A 22,870-nucleotide genomic window follows, 5' to 3' on the forward strand; every position below is an offset into this window, starting at 1 on the left:
GTTGCTGGTCAGTAGGATCGTCTGGCCATGCCCTGTGCCAGATCAGCAGAGTCTCCTGTCTTCTCATTAACTCCATCTCTAGGTATTTTTTTGAGTGAAAGGTTCTCTGTTTTTGTGCGCGTGTGTGTGCGAGGGCTGAGGCTGAGCGGCCGAACTGCAGGGCCGAGCAGCCAGGAGGCGGAGTTGTGGGGCAGAGCGGCCAAGCTGCGGCCTCGTCCCTGGAGCTCGGCCTCGTCCCTGGAGCTCGGCCTCGTCCCTGGAGCTCGGCAGGCATCCTAGATGGCACAGAAAAGAACAAGAACACTTTTTTGGGAACAGAGATCTTAGGAGAGGTGTGATTGCAACAAAGCGAGTCCAAAGGGGGCTTACGGAGCTAAGTGTGCTGCTCGGAAGGCATCGTGACAGTAGCAGAGGGGTTCTGAGAGGGACAGACAAAAGAAGGCTCGAGGACACAATGAAAGAGTCCAGAGGGGATTTGAACAGACTACAGATGTCCTCAGGGGACCAGGGACTGAACAGAGGTGTCCTAGCTAGCATAGGGGACAACATGAGTGTTCTGGAGGTGAAAGACGTCATCAGGAATGGTTCTTGGGAGCAAGAAGGGTGCACATTGCGCTACAGAGCCACAGAGGGCCGTGGGGCACGAGGACGACCTCAGGAGGCATGGTGACAGCAGAGGAAGGGTGCTGAGAGAGAGAGAGACAGACAGACAGACACACACAGACAGACAGAGGCTCTGGCACGCAATGCAAAACTCAAGAGGGTGTCCCAGCAACGTCCTCAGGGGATGAGCAACCAAACGGAGACATCCTAGACAGCAGCAAATAAGGTAAGGGAGCTGTGGGGCACAACGAAAGCCTGAGGAGGGGCTCTGTCCGAATAAGAGAGAGACACAAAGAGGGCTGCAGAGCTCAAAGGGTGCCGTGGGGCGCGAGGACAGTCTCGGGAGGCATCATAACAGGAACGAGGGGCTCCGGGGGGCAGGGGAAACGTGGACAAAGAGACAAACAAAGGATTGCTGACACAATGAGGTACTCGGGAGGGGATCTGAACAGAGTAGAGATGTCCTCAGGGGACCGGGGACCGAACAGAGGCATCTGACACGGCGGAGCAAAGGTAAAAGTGCTCTGAGGGAAAATGAAAGCCTGAGGAAGAGTTGTCTCTGAATAAGAAAGATACAAAGCCTGCTGCAGAACTAAAGGATGGCCACGGAACGCAAGGGCGCTCGCAGGAAGCGTTGTGACAGAAACAGAGGGGTGCCGAGATGGCCAGAGAGGCAGAAGGAGGCTTGAGGGCACAAAGGAACTCGGGAGGGGATTTGAACAGAGCACGGATGTCACGAGGGAGACACTGACCCGCTGGAGGCAAGCGAGATGGAGGAGAGGACAAAAAGACTGCTCTGAGGAAGAGGGAGGAGATGTTCTTACAAACCGAGAGGGGTACAAATTACGCTTCAGAAATAACAGCATGCCAAGGAGACCCTCTACAGCCTCTGGATGAATGGAGAGAAGAGAAAAAAAAAAAAAGACAAAGAAAATTTAAGAAGCAACAGGGTATGTGACAAGACAGACAGAATTTAAAAAACAGGGACAGACAGCTCGATGAAAGTCAACATAGAAAGAAAATGCAAAAAGCAAAAGGGTACAAGGCAGAGGAGGAAAAATTAAAAATAGGGATAGCAAACTAGATAAAAGTAGGCATAGAAAAAATTGACAAACAAAGGCCTTAAAGGAAGAAAAAAATATAGGGACAGCAAGCTAAATAAACAAAGACACAGAAACAAAATTTAAAAAGCGACAGGGTATGGCACGGACTAGCATGAAATAGAAAATACAGTGAACTGGATACAAGTAGATACAGAAAAAAATTCAAAAGCAACATGACACAGGAAAGTCTGGCAATAATAAAAAAATAGGGTTGGACATCTGGGTAAAAGTAGACAGAAAAAAATTAAAAGTCAAAATATACAGTACAGATAGGAAAAAAATAAACAATAGAGAAGGAAAGAATACATAAAAGTGAACATAGAAACAAAAATTTAAAAGTTTTTTCCAATTCGAAAGACACTAAGAGAGAAAACATTAAGAAATAGCAAAAAACCTAAATAGATGGAGATATAGAAATAAAATTTTAAAGGCAACTGGGTACAGGACAGACTAGAATGAATTAAAAAATGAGGACAGCAAAGTGGATGAAGATAGACAAGGAAAGAAAATTTAAAAGCAGCGGGGTACAGGGCAGACAGGAAACAATTAAACAGGGAGAGACATCTTGACAAAAACAGACACAGAATGAAAATTTTAAAAGCAACAGGATACAGGAAATAGGAAAAAATAAAAAAAGAAAATAAGATAAAAGTAATGAAAGGGTTAAATCCCTGACAATCCCTGACTAAGACATAGACTTGCATTTTTTTAGTTTCACTGGCATCCTTGTTCTCTTTTGTTCTCTTCCCCTGCAAAGATAGTTGTGGTTACCTGCTGAGCAGAGTTGATGGTGGGACATTTTCTGTGACTTCTTACCCAATAGGACTAAGCAGGCCTTGAGCAAGCTTGTTAGGCTTCCTAATTAAATCACTGATAACAGGAACTCGGGACCTTTGTGCTGAAGATAAGCACCAAAGAACTAGCTTAAATCGACCCCCTTGTAACATTCCGAGGCCGAAGGACCAATGAGCTAACTCCATGGCTATCTATGGACAAAGGAAGCCCAAAGTTCAACTAGTGGACAACGTTAGGAAGACTACGGAAGACCACTGGGAGGGTGAAGAGACCCTAACCCTAATTTTACTGCGCGTGCTCAGACTATGTAAATGAATTCTGGGAACTCATCACCATAAAACTGCCCTTTTCAGGAAATCTGATGACTATGTATGATTTTTCTGTTTATGAACCGAGGTGTTGTGCTAACCTGGCGGAGCACTTGTGGCGGAGCGATCCCCAGTGCTGCCCAGTGCTGCAATAAAGAATACCTGCTTAATAGTCATCCTGACTATTGAGTTCTGATTTCAGCTTTTCACGGCAACAGTACACCTAGAAACAACATTTCAAAAAGAAGAGACGCACGCGAGGGATGCGCGACTCACTGCAACTCCTGGCACCGCCGGGAGACCTTCAGCGCCCTGAGGCTCCTCTCTCAGCCTCTGCCCCTTCCTCCTCCACAGTGCCAGCTGCCTCACCTGCCCAGGTGCCTCGATGCTCCTCTCCCAAGAGGCCTCCCAGAGACACAGTGGCTCACGTGTGCGGCCGATGGGGGCACCGAGCTCCCGGCACCACGTGCTGGTGGTGTGCTCTGTTGGGGAAGGCTGGGAGGGATCCTTCCCAGCTGTGGGGACCAGCTGTTCCTTGCTGGAGGCAGCTGCCTGGGGAAGCCCCTTCATTTCACTCCTCAGCCAGCTCCCACAGGCAGGCATGCCTAGGCAGCCCCCTCCCCACATAGAGCCCCTCAGCACAGCAGGGCCAGCCCCATCCTCAGCCCCTTTTAAACCCTTGGCCCAGCCCCAGCCCCAGCCCCAGCCCTTTTTAAACCCCTGGCCCTGGCCCTGGCCCAGCCCCATCCTCATCTCATGGGTTCCACCTGTGCTGCCCTGGGCCACCGCTGGAGCCCATTGGGAACAGGAAGCCATCACCCCCTCCCCTAGACCCAACCACAGCCACTTGCCACAAGCTTAGCAGCTGAAAACACATCCAGGAGCGCAAAGGAGGCAGAAAAAGTTTGTTCCTTCGTGCGCATCAGAAACTCTAACAGTAAGTTAGCTGCAAGGCTCGGTGCTCGAAGATAGCAGAGCAGAAGGAAGAGAGGTGAGAGGAAAGCAGGAGTAAGAAAGAACAGAGGGAGGTAGAGAATAGGTGTGGGACAGAGCTAGAAAAAAGGATACTGGGAATAAGAGACAGGGAAATACACAAGGGTGTTGAGAGAGAGAGAGATGGAGTGCAGCAAGGAGGAGGATGGGGAGATGGAGCAGGAAGGGGGCAGGAGAAATGCGGCTGGCAACGTGGGGCCAGTGTGGGAGATGCTGTCAGCTAGCTGGCGATGGTGTGAGGGATGCTGTCGACATAAACAACACCTGGGATGAGTCTGCTGAGGGGCTCAGAGCCCGTATGCACCCCCTTCCTCTGTGACACCTCAAGAGTCATTACTGACCCAGTGTTTGGCAGTCCAGCGGGGAAGGTCAGCTCCTGCTGCTGCCCTTGGTATGTTGAGTCACAGAGTAGCTCTTAGCCTTCTCCCCTGCTTTTTTGTTGAATTCAGTTCCAGTACCTGACAGGAAAACCCCTGATCTCATCTCTCTGTGCTTCTGCCCTAGCCCTAGACTAGAGCCCTGCACAAAACTTCCACTGCTCTCGGCTTTACCGCGGCCTCAGCAGCCCAACTGTGTCATGCCTGCACCATATCAAACCGTGGATTCGGATCGGAGCCGAATGCTGGTTGGCACAAGGAAAGGTTACTGTAGCGATCCTAAGCGGAAGACTATTGTCCTTTGAGGAGTTAGCGATCCATGTAACAGTTAACGTGAGAAGGTGCAGGCCTGTGCTATGCTGCACGTATAGCTTGGCTGTCAGGCCTGCTTTGCGCCGCACGTATCCCTCGGTCTCAGCATAAACTTAGCTGGCTAACAGTCGTGTAGGAGCCTGTAGGTAGCTCCCACTTGGCACTGGCAATTATACCAGTCATGTGTCCTTGACTTCATGTTCAAGTGAAGCGGGAGGGTCTCATGCAAACATCCTTGTGATTGACAGTAGAAATGATTAATAGACCTATTTTCTTTTTAGAAAAGCACCGTAAGAGCTCTAAAGATTGAGATGTCAGTGGAACCTCCCCAGGACAGGATCTGGACTGCATACTGTGCCCTGCTAAGAGGTCCCTCTGATTCTGCACAAGTTGGGGTTCCCAGCATCTGAAGGGATGTATGATTATCTACGCTATCCTCTTTTTCCTTCTAGCATTAGCATCAATAAATGGAGATTTAACCAATATGGAGTCCGAGTGCCTTTCTTACTGGGATCATAACAAACACTAGCCCCAGTGCATTACAGTTACAAACCACAAAGAAGGGTTTGCAGCCTACAGTTTGGGATTCAGGGCTTACAGCTTATTGTCACCTGTTCAATAGAAAGGTCGAAATCCTTAATCTGTAAACCCTGAATCCAGAAGTGATAAACTGCAAATCTTGGAACCCAAACAGTCGTTGGGGATTTAAAACTTTTGGATAAGGTTAGATTTTAAATCCTGCGCCATGATCGGTAAATGACTGAGCCGGAAATGCTGATTGATAAATACCAAGCCCCACAAAACAAAATAATGAGCCATAAGCCCCTCAGTGGGAAACCCTCAACAGCAACCTCTGAACAAAAAAAAAGTAAATTGAAAACTCCAAACCCTCTGTTTTAAACAATAAACATCCACACACATATAAGCAGGAAACCAATAAAGGGAAGCTGTGGAATTTTTGCTTGCAGCTCAAAATGCTTTGCTCCTTGCTAGGAATCTCAGCAGAACATGCAGACGGACACCAGGAACACATTACAGTTGGTTTTTCTAAGCTGGGTTTTAGTCACCGTACTAACATGACCATAGGCATGAATCAGTCCCAATTATTGAACTAAAATGCACTTCCACCCAATCTACCTGCAATCCCACAAGAACCAGTTCATCTGCATTAGGGACAATAACTTGATATTTTTAGTCCTCACAGCTGCACAGGCAAACATCCAGATCCAGTGACACCTGTTACAACCAACCAGCCTTTTCTTAAGGAAATCAGTGCCTGCTGAAGAGAGAGAAAAGCATTTGTGACAAATGGGAACGCTCCTCCCGCAGTCGCTAACAGGGTGTGGCGGTGTGCTCCCCCCCTGCTCCCTGCACAAGCAGTAACCATCAGTGGAAGTCATTCTGATAGCTGCATCCAGCTTATGCTGGACCTTGAGGACGAACGGCAACAAAGTAGCCAAGGGCTGCCTGAAGCAGGGATCTAAACGTCTTGCTGATTTGCAAATACGACCATAAGTCAATCGCCTTACTCCTTAAATAGTGGACAGCCCAGGGCCCTTTGAGCTCCCCTGCACGGCAGCCGGCTGCACGCCAGGATCTCCCCTTGAGCAGCGGCGCCTCTGAAGGTTACTCCTCGAGGTTGAGAGATTCCTTGCCGCAACAGATCCTCGGTAAGTAACTAATAGCATGCTAAACTTTGAAATCTTACCTAAGTGATATAACGGATTGATAGCGCACATATAATCCTTTAGACATAAACCGTTGACCAAGTCTGGGACTAGGACTGGATCTAGCCGCACCTAGACTTCTCTCTGAGAAGGAGTTTAGAAAGCAAGGGGATCCTTTTTCGAACCTCATGACTCAATGGAAGGGTCTCCCTGACAGTTTTGTCTGACCCTGTCCTCTATGCAGTAAATAATCAAGTGTACCTTGCCATCAGAATCTGGTTAAAACACTGTCACATTGAACTTTGTTAACTCCCTATTCTATATCAATAAACTATATTTTTACTTCTCTCTTACAAGTGAAGTGCACTCTCACTCCATCTGCGACACAGTGCCTCAAAACCCATTTCCTCAGGTCAGTAAATCTCACCCTAAAGACTAACCGGAAAATTCCTCACAGAGTGGCCAGAACAAGGGTAAAACATTTCAGCCGAGGAAATAGTTTTTATGATTTTTAGCCTATTACCCACATGATGAACATGTGCAGTCCAAGTTACCTAACCAACTGGTGTATCACTCAAATTGTCTTCAAGGAAAAGCGACCACCTTTTCTTTAAAGATGCCTCATCCAATTGGATGTTTCTTGGTTGTAAGGATGCAATTTAAATGTTTTCGCCTCAGATCTACAAAATTTCTACACAATCAGTTCCTAAATACCAAGAAACTGGTTTTTGTGTGTTCTGTAAACATCTTGGAACGGAGCATTTGGGGAGTACAACCATCCTGCTTACTTTAGAAGAGGCTCTTTTCAACATAGCAAAGAATTTGTGCGGGGAAAAGGGAAGTCCCAAATGGAAATACAGCATGCTATCTGAGCTTAAAAATAGCTAATTAGTGACCAAAAAATGACCTTAAACCTTTTGGATAAATGCCAGGGCATCTTCAGAAATTTTGCTTGTGAAAGCGAAAACACAAATCTGTACCTACTGATTTGCATGTATATCTTAGCAATCAAAAGTGACTCTATAAGCCAGCACAGAAAACAGATGAACATGAAGAGCCTGTGCCTCAGTCTTTATATGGTATTCTCCGGTCTGCCTTCAAACAGGGTACCGCTGGATTTGACGGTCCTAAAGACAATATTGAGTAGTACGGTTGTCCAAATTTCTCATTATTGCAGTTTATCATTTGTGATCCTAACTTTACTACTGAAAGAAAACTATGGGAGTGAGTCCACGTTATCCTGAAAGCCTGTAGGACACATCACCGATGTTTGTGCCTCTAGTTATTTAGCTGGCCGTTGTGGGTCAGACAGATACAGTAGAAAATAAAAATCAATTGTACACATAAAGTGCACATTATTGATGAGTAGGAATGAAAAGGTCTTGATCTTTGGAGGATATTTCCACGACTGAATGATTTCTGTGGCGTTTGACCCCGAGCTAAGAAAACATAATACAGTCGTCAAAGTTTGGGGGATGTTTTGCAGCAAACCCACCACCGATGAAAAGCCAGTGAGGTAGCTTCTAGACCTGGAAGAAAAATGAGTATTTTCTCCTTACATCACTAAGTATTTTGTTACTAAACACTGAATGTTGGTATGACAGTTTGTGTAAATAGTCACATCTGCAAAATGTCTGGGCTAAGGTAAAGAGTGCTATAAAATTGGCATTGGCGCTTGAATTAATTTTCCCTCTGAACTTGTCAAGTTGTCATTTGACTGAAATACTACTTTAAGTGAGATAATGCATCCCGGAACATTATGTGTACACCATTAAATGTTCATTTTAACATTTATCTTTTACAGAACAAGTAGATCCCCAGCCACCATAGTTCAGTCTCACCAAACACTTAGGATTTTCAAACAAAGCTTCAGCATCTTTGCAGGAGGTGGGGAGGAGGTCCATGGACCACCTCAACGGACTTTTTTCACCAATAGCAGAAAAATGCTTAGAAACCTACTTTAAGTACTCGATAGAAGAGGCATATGTTTAGAAACCTGCTTTAAGTACTTAATAGAAATGGCTGGCTGTAGACTGATAGCTTGCCAAAATGATCAAATACTTCCAGGCAAGATGTCATTTAACTATGAAATCGGACGTGACCTATTGACTGATCCTCAGCACCAAAATTAAAAGATAATGATTAGCTTTTTAGAGTTCTCAGCAGAGGAAGTTTATTTATCCTATACAGTACACAGCGATACACTTTTGCAGGGCGCTGAGGAGAGTCATCCAAAACAGCATTATAGTGCTAGATATACTTCTTAACTCATACTGATCCTAGCGGTGGAGTTACGCATTAATACCGGGCATGTCTAACAAGGCCATATCCTTGGCCATTGTGCTGCTAATGCTGGCTCCAGGACAATCTTTGTACACAAAACAAGCATATTTCTTTCCCCATCTTTCCTTTTCTAAAATTAGGTCTCTTTCCCTCCCCTCTCACCAACATCTTTTGCAGGCATTTCCTAAAGTTTAGAGTGTTTGAAAGGGTGTTCCCCAGCCTACCGTCGGTCCCCAAAATGCACTGTAGCAGTCCGATCAGCTCAAAAAAAATTCGAGTAGATTTTAAGCTCTCTTAACTAATTTCCGTGTGTCAGCTCAGCTTACAAGCTGTGATCTATCCCTGAGTGCCAGGCGGAGTTTTTAAAGATAACATTTACTCTTAGAATCTTTATGTAAGCGAAGGAAGAAGTTATTTACAATGAGGGTGGTGAGACACTGGAACAGGTTGCCAGAGAAGCTGTGAGTGCCCCATCATTGGAAGTGTTCAAACTCAGGTTGGACAGGGCTTTGAGCAACCTGATCTAGTGAAAGATGTCCCTGCCCAGGGGGTTTGGACTAGGCGGTATTTTAAGGTGCCTTCTGACCCAAACCATTCTATTATTCTATGTACCTTTAGCCTGTAGAACTTCCGCCACCATTCTTCCACTTTCTCCTCCTCCACATTAACCTTTTCTTTTTTAAACTCTGTGAAGGGTAATTTAGGATAGGGAGTATTCATTCTGTTCCAGTAGCTGCATCTTTATCTTCCTCTAGGGAGACACAGAGAATGGTAAGTTTGTGGAGTACAGGTGCAAGCGTGGGTTCCATTTCTAGTTCTGCCACACGCTGACATGGGGAAGGTGTATAGTGTATAGCTTTACCGAAGCTTTTACCATAAGTAAGCAGGTTCTTCAGTAGAACAAACCCATTTATTCACCCGAGTCACAGGGCGACTCTGCTGCAACGATCCACCTGATGTAAAGAAAAGAATAGGAATGGGAGGAATTTAAAAGAAAAGGTTAACAACAGTAGGTTGTAACCTGTGAACAGTTATATAGATTAATATATGTGGCCCTTGCGTTCCTAAACACCTAGAAAATCCCTTTCTTGGTGTCGTGGTTTAACCCCAGCCAGCAACTAAACACCACACAGCCGCTCGCTCACTCCCCCCGCAGTGGGATGGGGGAGAGAATCGGAAGAGTAAAAGTAAGAAAACTCGTGGGTTGAGATAAAGACAGTTTAATAGGTAAAGCAAAAGCCACGCACGCAAGCAAAGCAAAGCAAGGAATTCATTCACTCCTTGCCATGGGCAGGCAGGTGTTCAGCCATCTCCAGGAAAGCAGGGCTCCATCACGCGTAACGGTTACTTGGGAAGACAAATGCCATCGCTCTGAATGTTCCCCCCTTCCTTCTTCTTCCCCAGCTTTATATACTGAGCATGACATCATATGGTATGGAATAGCCCTTTGGTCAGTTGGGATCAACTATCCTGGCTGTGTCCCCTCCCAGCTTCTCGTGCACCTGGCAGAGCGTGGGAAGCTGAAAAGTCCTTGACTAGTGCAAACATTACTTAGCAACAACTACAACATCTCTGTATTATCAACACTGTTTTCAGCACAAATCCAAAACGTAGCCCCATACTAGCCACTATAAAGAAAATTAACTCTATCTCAGCTGAAACCAGGACATTGGAGACTAGGCAGTTCATGTGCTCTTTTATACTGGAAAATATTACAGCCTGTTCTCGGTATTCTTCCTTCTGAGGTAATGCAGAGGGGTAGCTGAAGGCTTGGGATAAAAAGGGGACTTGTGTCACCTGTTCTGTTTTTACAGGCTATACATAAGTATCACTATCAAGAAGAATGACTGACATCTTTAGTATGTCTGACACTTAGACTGGAATGATAATGACTTGCTCCTAAAAAGACATACTGAATTACACGGACGGGAAAAATGGTGTAAAACAGTTGCCACGTTCAGGGGTGTTTTAAAGACGGCACTATGACAAGCAAGATTGCATAAGGAGAATAAATCAGAGGTGCCGAAGCATAGAATATAAGGACAGATGCTGTCTATGAAGAAGGAGTAAGTTTGGACGGACCAAAAGTCCTACCATTGTGTTTTTACATCAGGAGTGTGGTGCTAAGCCATTCCAGGAGAACAGTCTCTCTGCAGAAATTTGCAATTACAGTATTTGGGAGGATTTACCTTCTTCTCTTTTGCATAGGCAAAGCCGAGTGTTTGCTGCTACTGAGATATGTAAACTAAAACTTAGTCCAAAAGTTTTATTTTATTCTGTTTGTCTGAGGTTTAGATCGTTCTTAAACCTTGGAAGGTGCTGGAGAGGGAAGATAATCTGAAGGAAGTTAGAGTTGCAGATTTTTCATTTCTAGCTTTTTTAAATGAGATTCTTTCACCGGTCATAGTTAAATTATGCTTGGAGTGGTAGCAGCCTGAACAACAGATTGATTTTTCTCCTCCCTCCATCCCTAGCAAATATAAATTCAACGTGCAAAGCTTGCGCTCCATCACTTCCTCCTGTAGCGAAATAAACTGCTGATAATGTGAAATTTACTCACAGGGACGGAAGATGGCAGGGGTTGTAACTTTTTATCGGATGCCGCAGATCTTTAATTTTACACATTTTTGTAAAGAAAGGTATGTTTTATTTTTAATTTGCTATTTATTTTTAATGTATTATTAAAAAATGTCTAACTTGCCTATTTGTATACCGATCTGCAAGAGTATTTTCATGTTTAGTAGGCTGCCTTAACATAAAGTTTCCTCTATGGTCATCGGTATTGCAGCCGAAGACTGCAACTTCCATTTGATTTCTTAACACTCCTGTTTTACAGGGTAAAAATGAATCCCATTTGAACAGAAAACACTATGTTAAACCACCTTTATGATAAAAAAAATCAGATTATTCTGGTTTTAGTATAACTGAATTCTATTGAATTGTACTGTACATACAATTAAAAGGTAAATCTACAGATGTGCCGGTTATCCCTGCACATAAAAAAGAAAATTATTTTTCTTAATGTATACAATAACATAAACACTGAAAAGGAATTTAAAATCTTGTCCACAATGTAGTATCCTGTAACGGAGAAATAAACAAACATATGAAAGAAAGGCGAGATGTGTGATTACACACATATACTACCAGTTTATCTGTACTCAGATGATAATCATTTAGGAAAATGCTGGTAGAGAATTTTTGGATAATTTTTTTTTTTTCATAGTATCGGGGCCAAAGATAACACTTGACACTTAGGCACTCTATTCTGTATTTCAAATGCAGGTATCATTAGAGGAAACTGGACCGATTATGGTGATTCTATTTATTTGTTTATTGTTGATATCCGCAAACAAAAAGCAATTGTCTGCGCCAAATTATATGCTTAAACGTATTTTTTAATTTAACAGTGCAATTTTAGCAAGATGTTTTATTCCCTCTCAAGTTCCTTTGTATAACCAATTTTTGCTGCGAAACAGTAATTGGATATTACCGTAACTTCAGCTGCAATGTGGGGCTCGGAACATCCAAAAAGGAGGACCGGGAAATATTCCTCTGCTTTCGTAAGTGTCCTAAACATAAATGTACTTGCTCTCACACTGCTATCAGATGATGGTTCAAATGGACCACATAATGCTCTTAAAATCCTACTACAAGTCAGGCACCTTAGTTTCCACTGATTTGATGCAGACTGAGGGTGCTTAGTACCTCATAGTGATGTGCTTATCAGGATGTCTTCTACTGATAAATTAGACACAGGGGCATGATGCGCTTCTCCGTCTTGTAGATGAGAGAGAATAATACCTAGATTATCAATGAGCGGTGGGTCATGTTGCCATGGTTACAATGTGAGATACAATGTTTATTCCCAGTGTCTTTTTTTTTTTTTTTAATGCCTTAAGGAAGGACTGAGGCTTTTACAATGTTTAATACTTTTTTCTCTCATACATTTTAGTGTTAAGATGGCAGAATAACCATGGGAGACTGGAATTTTCTTGGAGGCATTTTAGAGGAGGTCCACATTCATTCCACTATTATTGGAAAGATTTGGCTAACGATCCTCTTCATATTTCGAATGCTTGTCCTCGGAGTGGCAACCGAGGACGTTTGGAACGATGAACAATCTGAATTTATATGCAATACCGAGCAACCTGGTTGCAGAAATGTGTGCTATGATGAGGCCTTTCCCATCTCTCTCATAAGATACTGGGTCTTGCAAGTTATATTTGTGTCTTCGCCTTCCTTGGTGTATATGGGTCATGCCTTATACAGACTAAGAGCCTTGGAAAAAGAGAGACAAAAAAAGAAAGCTCAGGTAAGAGTGGAACTCGAAAGCACTGAATTAGAAATGACTGAAAATCGGAAAAGGCTAGAGAGAGAACTCCGCCAATTGGATCAAAGAAAGCTAAACAAAGCACCCCTGAGAGGCTCTTTGCTCTGCACTTACGTGATACATATTTTCACAAGATCTGCAGTGGAAGTTGGTTTTATGATTGGGCAGTATCTTCTCTATGGCTTTCATCTAGATCCCCTTTATAAATGTCAGAGAGATCCATGTCCAAACACAGTTGACTGTTTTGTATCTAGACCAACAGAAAAGACAGTGTTCATATTATTCATGCAATCTATAGCGACTGTATCATTGCTTTTAAATATCCTAGAAATTATCCACCTAGGATTCCGAAAAATTAAAATGGGACTCTGCGGGCAGAATAAGGACAACCCTGACAATTTCTACGTAAACAAATCTAAGAAATACTCTGTGGTACCACACTCTTCTTTGGGAATATCCACCACCCCTCAAAAAACTCTTCCTTCTGCACTTAGCAGTTATATCTTTTTAACGGAAAAGCAAACTGACACTGCTGTCTACCCAGTTCTAAATTCTCCTCCCATGTTTCAGTCTGTGCAAAATCACCATACAGAAAGCAGCAGCAATTACACCCATGGCAATCAGGAAAATAAATCGCCAAAGAAGAGGCCAGCTACAAATGCTTTAGACAATCAGACTCAAAATACTAGCACAAATAATAATGAAGGCTTGCTTGGCAACCTTGGGACCGAAGTACGTGATGCACAAAAAGAAGCTGAAGAGAAACATTTCCTTTTTGGTACTCAGAACGCATATATAGCTTCGAGCACGTGCTTGAGAAGCTTTGCTGAAATGCCGTCTCAAACTTCACTGCAACCTGATACAACTTTTCCTATTACCGGTTTCAGAAGACAACATGGAATCGGTTCATCTTGGAACTACTGCTTGGCAATGGTTGAGAGTGCAGGAGCTTCAACAAATTCTCTTCCAAAGAACAGCAACAGAAGACAAAGCAGTTTCAGTGCAAACAAAGCCCAACCTCCTTACGATGCCGTCGTAAAAAATTCTAGCCGACCAGACACTCCTGACTCTACAGGGGAGGTGAGCTCAGAATCTAAACAAAGTAGAAACTGCAATAGTCCTAAGCCTGCCTCTCTGTCTAAGCGACTGTCGCTGTCAAGTAATGCCAGCAGCAGGCGTGCCCCCACTGATCTTCAAATATAGCGTGAGTTAACCCGTGAATTGCACTAGTCAATGCTGGGATAATTACTGAACATTGTGACATAAGCAAGACCTATGTATATGCGTAGCTAAATCGTTCAACTTCAACCAGCTGTTTCACATAGATAGACAAGTTGTGTAGCCCTTTGAATATTAGCTAAGTAACTTTTAAACAATCTCTTTACTTCCTTTGTAATGCAAGGGTGGCTTAGACCTCAGCGTATAAACTTCTACAGTACCCTTCCAGCTAAAAAGGAAAGCATACATTGTATAAATCCACATATTAGGAAAAGTCAGGCATAAAATCACAGCTGATACTATTTAAACTGAATAAAAGTAGAAGATAAAATTCGCAGTCTAACAATATATTTTATGAAGACCAGTAAATGAAATTAGGCTAAAGATGGCACTGGTGCTCTCAGGAGAAGTTAAGTATTGGTAAATATGTTTCTGTTTAATCTCTGAGAATTTAAACAGACATTTGATAACTGTCTAAAAGCAGAATGTAAAACATATTCCGCTGTTTGAACTGTGTTAAGTACAAAAAGAACAAAACATTTGATACACGTATCACTAATTCTTTGACTCCACAGTACACTTTTTTTTCAATGTACCACCACTGACTTCCTCAGCAGAAAAATCAGAGTGAATCTCTTATGGTATACTATTACCGTTAAATACACTATTACATTTTTAAAGCATTGTGAATTACAAACAAGTTGTGAGCTTTAACTTTGAGATTTTGCATAACACTAATAAGCTAGCAATTATTTTTTTTTAAGCAGAAAACAAGCTACTGTCATTTATTGATCAGAAATTTTGGATTTCACAAACCAGAAGGCTTATTATAGTAAAAAAAAAAAAAAAAGAAAAAAAAAAAAAGAAAAAATGGTAGTACCTTCCTACTTTCAGTTACAATGTCAAAAAACATGTAAGAGGTTTATCAAACTGTAATACTACTCCTTTTCTGGATGCTACGGGGTCCGTCTGTCCTCCCAGTTCTGTCAAACTTTTAAATCAAAGAATGCTTATAATTGTTTAGAAGGAGCATTTCCATTTATGGTTTTTATGGGGGTAATAAAACAAATAAAAGACATTCATCCACTTGCTGCTCCAGTCCATATAGCATAAGGCAAGTTCCGTGAAACATCTTGAAATAACAAAGGAGAGAAAAACGAACAAAATACTGTTAGATTTGTAATCGAGACTTCTAGGAATGAAACACATTTACTTGAGTCGCACAGCACTGACAGGCTGTAAATACTGGGCGAGGTGGTCACATCTGGGATGCATTAGTGTATATGCGTGTATTTTTTACTAGTCTTACTCTACGTGTACTGTAAAAATAATTTGTGAGATGCAGCGTCATGATGTTATGGCATCATTAAATTCTTAATGTGCATTATCATTGTGCTTACGAGCCAGCCATGTTTCAGATTGGCTGAAGGCTGTACAACAGTGGGAAAAAAAGAAGCTCTTTTACTTGCAGCAGCATTAGCATTAATTTGGCCCTGTCCACATAAGAAATACACATTAATACTATTAAAACTATTCACTGTAGGTTTCTCTCCAGCAGCTATTCTTCTCACCTCTAGTATCGCTCTGCGTGTATACATAAATACAGCCCTACGTAGTTCTGCTTACACTGAAAAATCTACCATTGTGAAATATACAGGAATGTGTATAAATGTGTAGCATGATTTAGTTGAGTTAATACTGCTACTGTGGCATTAATTCTTGCATTTCTTGATGCGTAAGTTTCTGTGGGCAATAGCTGTGCTAATGCATGTTTTGCATTTAATGTCTCTGTAATATTTAATTAGTATTTAATAGTATTTAATAATCTCCTAGTATTTAATAATCTCCGCTCCCACTGTCTAAATAACAGAATACTAGCATTTAGATGCTCACATACGGGATATGACATTTGCATTTCTGTTGATTCAAGACAAGATACAAAAGAATTTGTTTTTCTGCTGCTGACAGAGGATTTTTATTAACTTTTTTGTATGGACATGGGTCAAACATTCTAGTTCATCACAGCACCTTGCCAACAGAAAAGTGTAACTTAATTCCAGTGGAAACTGAAGACATTGCAGAAGAGCATGCAGAAAAAGCGTGAACAGACCCTAACATCGCAGGTGCAAGATTATTCCGTTGATTCCTTTCTTTATTTTTATAATAAACGGATTTTATCAGTCAGTAGATACCACAGCGTTTCACAAAAATAAACCAGTAGAACCGCTTCCGTTTTTCAAAATAGGCTAAGGCAAAAGACTTTCTTTTCAATGCGAAGATTTCACCGCGTATGACTCTTCGGAGCCCCTTGGGTAGGCAGCTCTGCACCTGCAGTTTGGCTGCAACTTTCTCCTCCTGTGGTATTTCAGTCAGTTCCAGTTACTACTCAGGGCACGAGCACGACGGTTAACTGATCTGACCGACAGCCGCGGTACCCGGCGCAGCGGTACCTCACCGCTCGGAGGCACGGGAAATGCCAGACGTTGCTCGTACAGCCCCGCTCACGACCGGTGGGCCGGATGACTCCTGCCGCGGCAGCGCGCCCTCTCACCGGGGCGCCCCAGGGGCCGCCCGTCGCGGCGCCCCCAAGCCAGCCGGCGGCAGGGCGCTGGCCGGCAGAGGTGAGCCCCGGAGCCGCTGGGTCCCAAACGCACTTCCGTAGCCGGCGAAGAGGGCAGGGCAGAGCGGGACAACAGCCACGGCTGCTAGGGGAATGGGGCGCAGCGCCGGCTTCGGTATTCCTTCGGGCGAGGAGAGGGGCCGCGAGGACCCCTTCCAGAGAACGAGGGCAGCGACATGCGGCTGCGACCGCGGCAGCCGCCCACCCCCGCAGGGCGAGGCCGAGGGCGTTGCTGCTGTACCGTCGTTATGGTAACCGCTGGGAAGCCCTCGCGCCGTAAAAGAGTAGGGCGCAGGCGCGAGGTTGGGGGCAAGCGCGGTGAGGCTTAGATGGCGCATTACAAGGTAGGAGGGAGTGAGCCGGCGGCGGCGGCGCGGGGTTGGTGCGGCTTACTGTGGCGTCTGCGCGGAGGGGCAGGCCGCGGACTGGCACCGGCTTGGCCCTTTGTGCCGCCTCCGCGGTAGAGAGGGGTGCCGGCCTGGTCCAACGAGCCGCTTCTGTAGCGGGAGGGGGGGCGGCGCTGCCGCCGATCTGACCGTGTGGGCGTCCTCCCTCAGGCCGCGGACTCCAAGCGGGAGCAGTTCCGCCGGTACCTGGAGAAGTCGGGGGTGCTGGACACGCTCACCAAGGGTAAGTCTCCGGCCTGCGTCGTGTCGCCCGAGGGGCGTTCTCCTCGGGGCGTTCTCCTCGGGGCGTACCGCTCCCGCGGCGCAGCTGCCGCCCTTGCACGGCTGCGGTGTGGCCGCACTCGGGCTACCTCGGCGCTCTCCGCTGGCTCCTCGCCTCGCCCCGGCGAACCGGTCGCTCTTTCTCCTCAGCCTGTGTGGCGGCCGGCAGCAGAACTCGCCCGGAAGGCTTGGTGCGGCAGTCGAAATGGAGTCCGAGCTGGGCGGCGAGGTAGTGCGCGCTGGGGCGGGGCAGAGGACCTCTTTGGAAACGTGGCCTGTGAACTGCAATGCGTTAACTCCTCTCTGGCAGTTCGCACGTTCGTTGCGTGTGGGTCGATCGTTAGAGAGGTGTGTGGAACAGGAATGGTAGAGGCACGTAAGGAACAGGAAGGTGGTTCCTTTCCCCTTTCGTGGTGTGTTGGAGACCCGTCTTACTCGGCCAAAGTGCTTTTTCTCTTGATTTTAGAAACAGCTGAATTTCTTGGGGACTGTTATTCTGCCAGAGGTCTCCAGAGAAAGTAAATGCTCGAGACAAAATAATAGCAAATGTGCTCTTAAAACCACTCTATTTAAAGACCCTTTCTTGAGTAGAGCTTGGCGCTTCTAAAACTAATGAAGCTGTAAGTTTTCTGAGAGTGACTATCTATATCAGAATGGGGAAAATGATGATGCTGAACTTAATGCATGCTTTGGCTTTCTGTATGCCTTAGCATCTTTCAGATCCTTCTGAAGTCTTTTTGAGAGCCTTCCCACAGTATGTGGAGAAAATCTGTTAATGTTCCTGCTTGAAAAATATGCTTTTTAAAGAGGGAGCAGCAGATCTAGGAGTCAAGCAAATAGGTGCCGTGCTAAGACTCTCGGCCTGCTGTGTGGGTACAATTTGATTTCTTTCTGTTGCAACGTTAAGCATCCTATGGGATGGCGAAGCAAGTCTTCCATGTAGCGTGGCATCCTAATTTTGTTTTTAACTTAGGTGCTTCGCTTAAAACCAATTTGGCTGTGCAGTTTGGACATGTGAAACTGGGAGAAGGGCATCTAAGTATTTATGAAAGCAGACATCTTCTCTAGCTGTGTGTGTGCCCCTGTGGGGAGGGGGGAGTGGTTATGTTTGGGAACTTTCTGAGTGTTCACGTGACTGAGTTCTCCAGATATGGATTTGGTATGTGTATGGCTAGTTTTATTTGAGCTGTCGGGGTACTGCTGCTTGTGCCTGACCTCCCTGGTACTCTGTTGGCCGCTAGAGCCCCCATCCATAAGGATTATCAGCATCACCTACTCTGACGGTAGCCACCTAGTTTTGTAACTGTAGGTGTTCGATGGAGGTTTGCTTTTATGCCAAAAGCTATGGAAGTGCCGATGTCGTCCTCCAGTTCAAAGATGTAGTTTAAGCAGAAGTAATGGTTTATGAAGGGAGAGTCTCAAAATAGCTAGAATTTCAATTTTGCTGATGAAAGCCAATACTAGGGTTGTATGTGGAATATGTAAAAATTGTCCAGGCTGTTTTGTGTTCCATGCTAGAATAGCCAAAGACTGTGGTTAAGGTATCAACAAAACTTCTGTCTAGCTCTTTTTGGGTGGGATGCTCTGTTCCCTCCTGTACAGCAGACCTATTTTTTACGTCAAAGTATATAGGTGAAAATCTTGTTAAACAGAAAAATGTGCTATAAATGTGGCATGCAACTGGTATGCCTTCTGACTGTTGGTACGTGTTTTAAAAACTTAGAGTTGCATGAACTTCTTGCAATTGTTGAATATTTTCTATTTGCAGTGTTGGTAGCCTTATATGAAGAGCCAGAGAAACCAAATAGTGCACTGGAGTATCCTTTTTCTCTTCTGTGAATTGTTCATACAGACTTCACACAAAACAGCACTACTGCTTCTGACTCGTAGGTGAACTGGAGAGGCTCATTTAGAAGACTTACATTGAGAACATGGCTTTTATGGATGCGTTTTAGCTACTGATTGCATTCTTACGAGCTAACAAAGTCTGACAGGATGCAAGGATGTGCATATCAGTATGCCAGCAATTATGAAGTTAATTTATAGGCCATTACAGAATGTCATAGACGTGCAGTATTAGATTTGAGTACTTACGGTATCTGTGGCTTCTGAAGTTGGCTTCTTCATGCTTCCCCCCCCCTTTTTTTTTTTTTTTTAATAATACAAGAAGGGGGGGGAAATTAACATCTTTGTTTCTTGCTGTTTTAAAGCAGCCTCCCTTTTTGGCTATTGCTTCTGTTTTTTGGTTATTCCTTTTAACTCTTCAAAACTTCTTCATTTAAGAGAGGAAAAGAAGAGGAGGGTATAGCAAAACATGAGGATTTGTCCTGTGTGTACTGATGTCTTGCTTTCTTTTTTCTTTTTTTTTTTTTTTAAGGAATATACCAATGAACGTGAAAAGCTTTCTTATTTTTGTAACTTTATCCTGTAGAATGAAAAGCACCATGGTAATCTTAAGTGGTTTAATGCCATTTCGGTCATGTGTATTTGCAGCACTAACTTCATTGTAAGTATTAAAACTAAAATGCGGTTATGCTATCTAACAGAAGAAATACTTAACATCTAAATACCAGCTTTCTGAAGCATCATCTGGGAGCTTCAGCTCCTGAGAATCCAGAAATAGAGGCACTTCGCTTGGAAGTGGCAGAGATGAAAGAAAAATACGAAGCTGTGTTGGAAGAAAATAAAAAACTGAAAACCAAGGTAAAAGTCTACCTAGTGTTCCTCAGTAGTTCGATATTACACACCAAGAAGAATACTTTAATACTTAGAATACAGCTAACTTTCTTCCATTAGAGTAACTGATAGATGTTGCATTGTTCAGCTTGTGGCTGAGGAATGCTGATAGAATTCATCGTAGTAAAGTTTGTGAGGTTTTTTTGATGGGATACTTCTTATAGTCTATAACATGGAATAGTATTGCTAAACTAGGGATTTTATTTATTTATTTAGTGAAAGTACATGTTATCGAGGCTAATGCCATGTCTTCATTCAGTCCTGTCTGGATGTGTTTTAAGTTGTCTGATATTGTGTAGCTCATGCTTCCACAAGAGTTTTGAAAAAGAAAAAAGCTAATGTATCTATTATAAAGGCTTTCAAAGGGCATACTGAAGGAGGAATATTACATTAGTTTGTGTGACCTGGCACAGACTTGCACGTGGCAGGAGGTTACCAGTGGAGTCACTCGTATCCATGTGGAACAGTAATTTGCACTTTTCGGCTAAAAAGACGCTGGTATTCCTCTATTTGCAACAGCAGTGAATCTGAAGTGCCAGCTAAGGCAGAGCCATTCTTTAATGGGTCTACAGGCTGGCTGAAACAGCTCTGAGATGTGAACAACTTCCCCCTACGAGAGGGCACTGACTGTAAACCTAACAACGCTGAAGAAGGAAACCTTTGAAAACCTTCATAAACTAGGAGCTTATGTGCCACTACAGGTTTCAACACATGTGTTGGAAGAGGATGGCTGTTGTTATATGTGAATATCCCTATGGGGGTTTTTTACTGGGAGACAACCACTCCACCTTAGTTCTGGGAGAAGGGATTCTTTGGCATTACCCCTTTGTATTTCTCATCTGGAGTGCCCTCTTGCTGTCCTAGTAATTCTCCTCTGTCTCTGTTACCCACTGTGAGTCCTTACAGCTACATTTGTTATTTCTTACTAGGAAATATGGCAAAGAGCAGAATTTTAGGGGGAGTAGCAATAGACCAGCAGTTCACTCGGTGTAGCCGACTTAAAAATGCAACCGATAGTAAGTAGACACATGAAAGCAGAGTAACCCGGGTCTTTGTTTAAAGAAATCTTTAAAAGAAGTCAAAAATTGTTTCAGGAAAGTAAGCCTTTCCATAATCATGGGTTTATTTTTGCTTTCACCTTCTTCAGCCTTCAAATGATAACTCGTAGTTTACATGTTTCCCAGTATTAATGTTTTTGGTTTTTCCCTTTCTTTCCCCTACCATCTTCTGCCTGTCATTCTGACATACTGTAGAAGTTCACGCGGACAGAATGCAGGGAGGACACTACTGTTTAGCTTTGGGGTTTTTTTTTTTAGCAGTCCTCTAGCATAAAATACATGCTTTTAATGGTGCATTTATTGGTAACTTGAATCATGTCCAAATAGGTGGTGTTCTTCTGTTGCATTCATCTGTGAAGATCTTTTCTTTACATTTATTGGTCAGAACATCAGGTATTTGGGTGGGGCGGAGGGGGGCAGGAAGTCAATAGTTAGGCCCTTTGTAGAAAAGAAAACTGGCTTTGGATTGTGTACTGGCCATCTTCTGTGCAAAATGCTATTTTAGTGGTTCTTGTTAGTGGCATAGTGATTGCTGTAGTTTAGTGTTGCTGTGAGAAACATATGTGTATTTTAATTTTTTTTATGTACTCGGTTTATTTTTAACCTGCTCTGCAATTTGCAGGAGAGGGGAAGAATTTTAACTGAGGAAACTGGACTGGCATATTTCAGAGACTCAGTCCTAATGCTTGAACTGTTTTTGAAGCTTGAGCTTATCTTTAATGTAACTGAGGTCAAGTAAACATCTTCATATGTTTCTTTGGAAATAACTTTATAAGTAAAGGTCATACTTTAGTGTGTAGTTGCCTAGGCCATACTCTCCAGAAAGCATGATGAAAGCTGGAATGATTTCAGGAAATGTTAGTTTGGGTACTGTTGCTATGAGAGTGACTGTTTCATTTAATCATATTTCAGTGAAATCAAAGCTTATAAGGCACTGATCATTATCAGCTGCTATTTGAGATGAAAAGTACTTAATGAGACCTAGAACAAGAAACAGGGGGAAATTAAAGGCAAGACCTACACCCTTGAAAGTGCTTTTAAAAAGCCCCCTTGTTATAGCTGCATGATTATACAATGTGACAAATGATGTTTTGAGGGAAGGGTTACTTTGTTGCCTGACTTGAAAATGGACTTGCATAAATATCAGTGATGGATTAAAATGCACAAAGTAAATGGAACACTTCCAGACCAAACATTTTCCTACATTTCTTAATGTAGAAAGTGTCTCTGAAACGTTGCAGCTAACTAAATTCCTCTCTTTAAATCCGCAGCTGGCTCAGTATGAACCACCTCAAGACGAGAAGCATGGTGAATAACAGTAGTTTCTCCTTTAATGCCTTGATGCAATAAAGGGCTTCCTGTGAACTGCAGTCCTTCTTTGTGTGTGTGTGAACTCTGCATGTCTACTTTGTTACCTCATCATCTTACAGAAAGAAAAAAATGCAGTATCATGAGTGTACAGCTATTTTTGTGCAGCTGCAGCAGCAACTGATGAGTTTGAGCATACTGGCCAACTTTCTTGTTTTCTGTGAGAAAAGGTGATAGTTATGATTAACTTGTAGATAACTGTACCTGCCAAATTTGTGTAAATTTTGCATCGTGGTCAATGGTCCTGTTAAGCTGCTGATCTCTCTCTCTTGGTTTTCTTTAACTGGAGGGGGTGACATGATACAGATGGACCAACTGTAAACTAAAGCAGGATCTCCAAGGTATGTTCTAAGTTAGTACTTGGCACTGAGGTTGGGTTTCTACTGAAGCTGATGGGGTAACTGTCTACTCAGAGGGGCACTAAAGGA

General features: G+C 43.5%; 2 protein-coding genes across 2 annotated transcripts; both read left to right on the plus strand.

Moving 5' to 3' along the window:
• Positions 1 to 12,417: 12,417 nt before the first annotated feature.
• On the plus strand, positions 12,418 to 13,977 carry GJA9 (gap junction protein alpha 9). The gene has a single exon (XM_075522553.1). The coding sequence runs from the start codon at positions 12,418 to 12,420 to the stop codon at positions 13,975 to 13,977; it is 1,560 nt and encodes a 519-aa protein (XP_075378668.1).
• A 2,887-nt stretch (positions 13,978 to 16,864) lies between these two features.
• MYCBP (MYC binding protein) lies at positions 16,865 to 22,444 on the plus strand. Its single transcript, XM_075522555.1, has 5 exons — positions 16,865 to 16,956; positions 17,170 to 17,242; positions 19,049 to 19,097; positions 19,854 to 19,983; positions 22,346 to 22,444. The coding sequence occupies exons 1-5, from the start codon at positions 16,942 to 16,944 to the stop codon at positions 22,388 to 22,390; spliced, it is 312 nt and encodes a 103-aa protein (XP_075378670.1). The 5' UTR covers positions 16,865 to 16,941; the 3' UTR covers positions 22,391 to 22,444.
• Positions 22,445 to 22,870: the final 426 nt, after the last annotated feature.

This window comes from Mycteria americana, chromosome 21 (assembly GCF_035582795.1).
Source record: "Mycteria americana isolate JAX WOST 10 ecotype Jacksonville Zoo and Gardens chromosome 21, USCA_MyAme_1.0, whole genome shotgun sequence".
Lineage (NCBI taxonomy): Eukaryota > Metazoa > Chordata > Aves > Ciconiiformes > Ciconiidae > Mycteria > Mycteria americana.

Bases quoted from the DNA above. Each gene is read 5' to 3' on its own strand.
- GJA9 (XM_075522553.1), top strand. From the start codon at position 12,418: ATGGGAGACTGGAATTTTCTTGGAGGCATTTTAGAGGAGGTCCACATT.
- MYCBP (XM_075522555.1), top strand. The intron at 19,098-19,853 runs GTATCCTTTTTC...TCTAAATACCAG, and splicing joins AAACCAAATAGTGCACTGGA to CTTTCTGAAGCATCATCTGG. The intron at 19,984-22,345 runs GTAAAAGTCTAC...TTAAATCCGCAG, and splicing joins ATAAAAAACTGAAAACCAAG to CTGGCTCAGTATGAACCACC.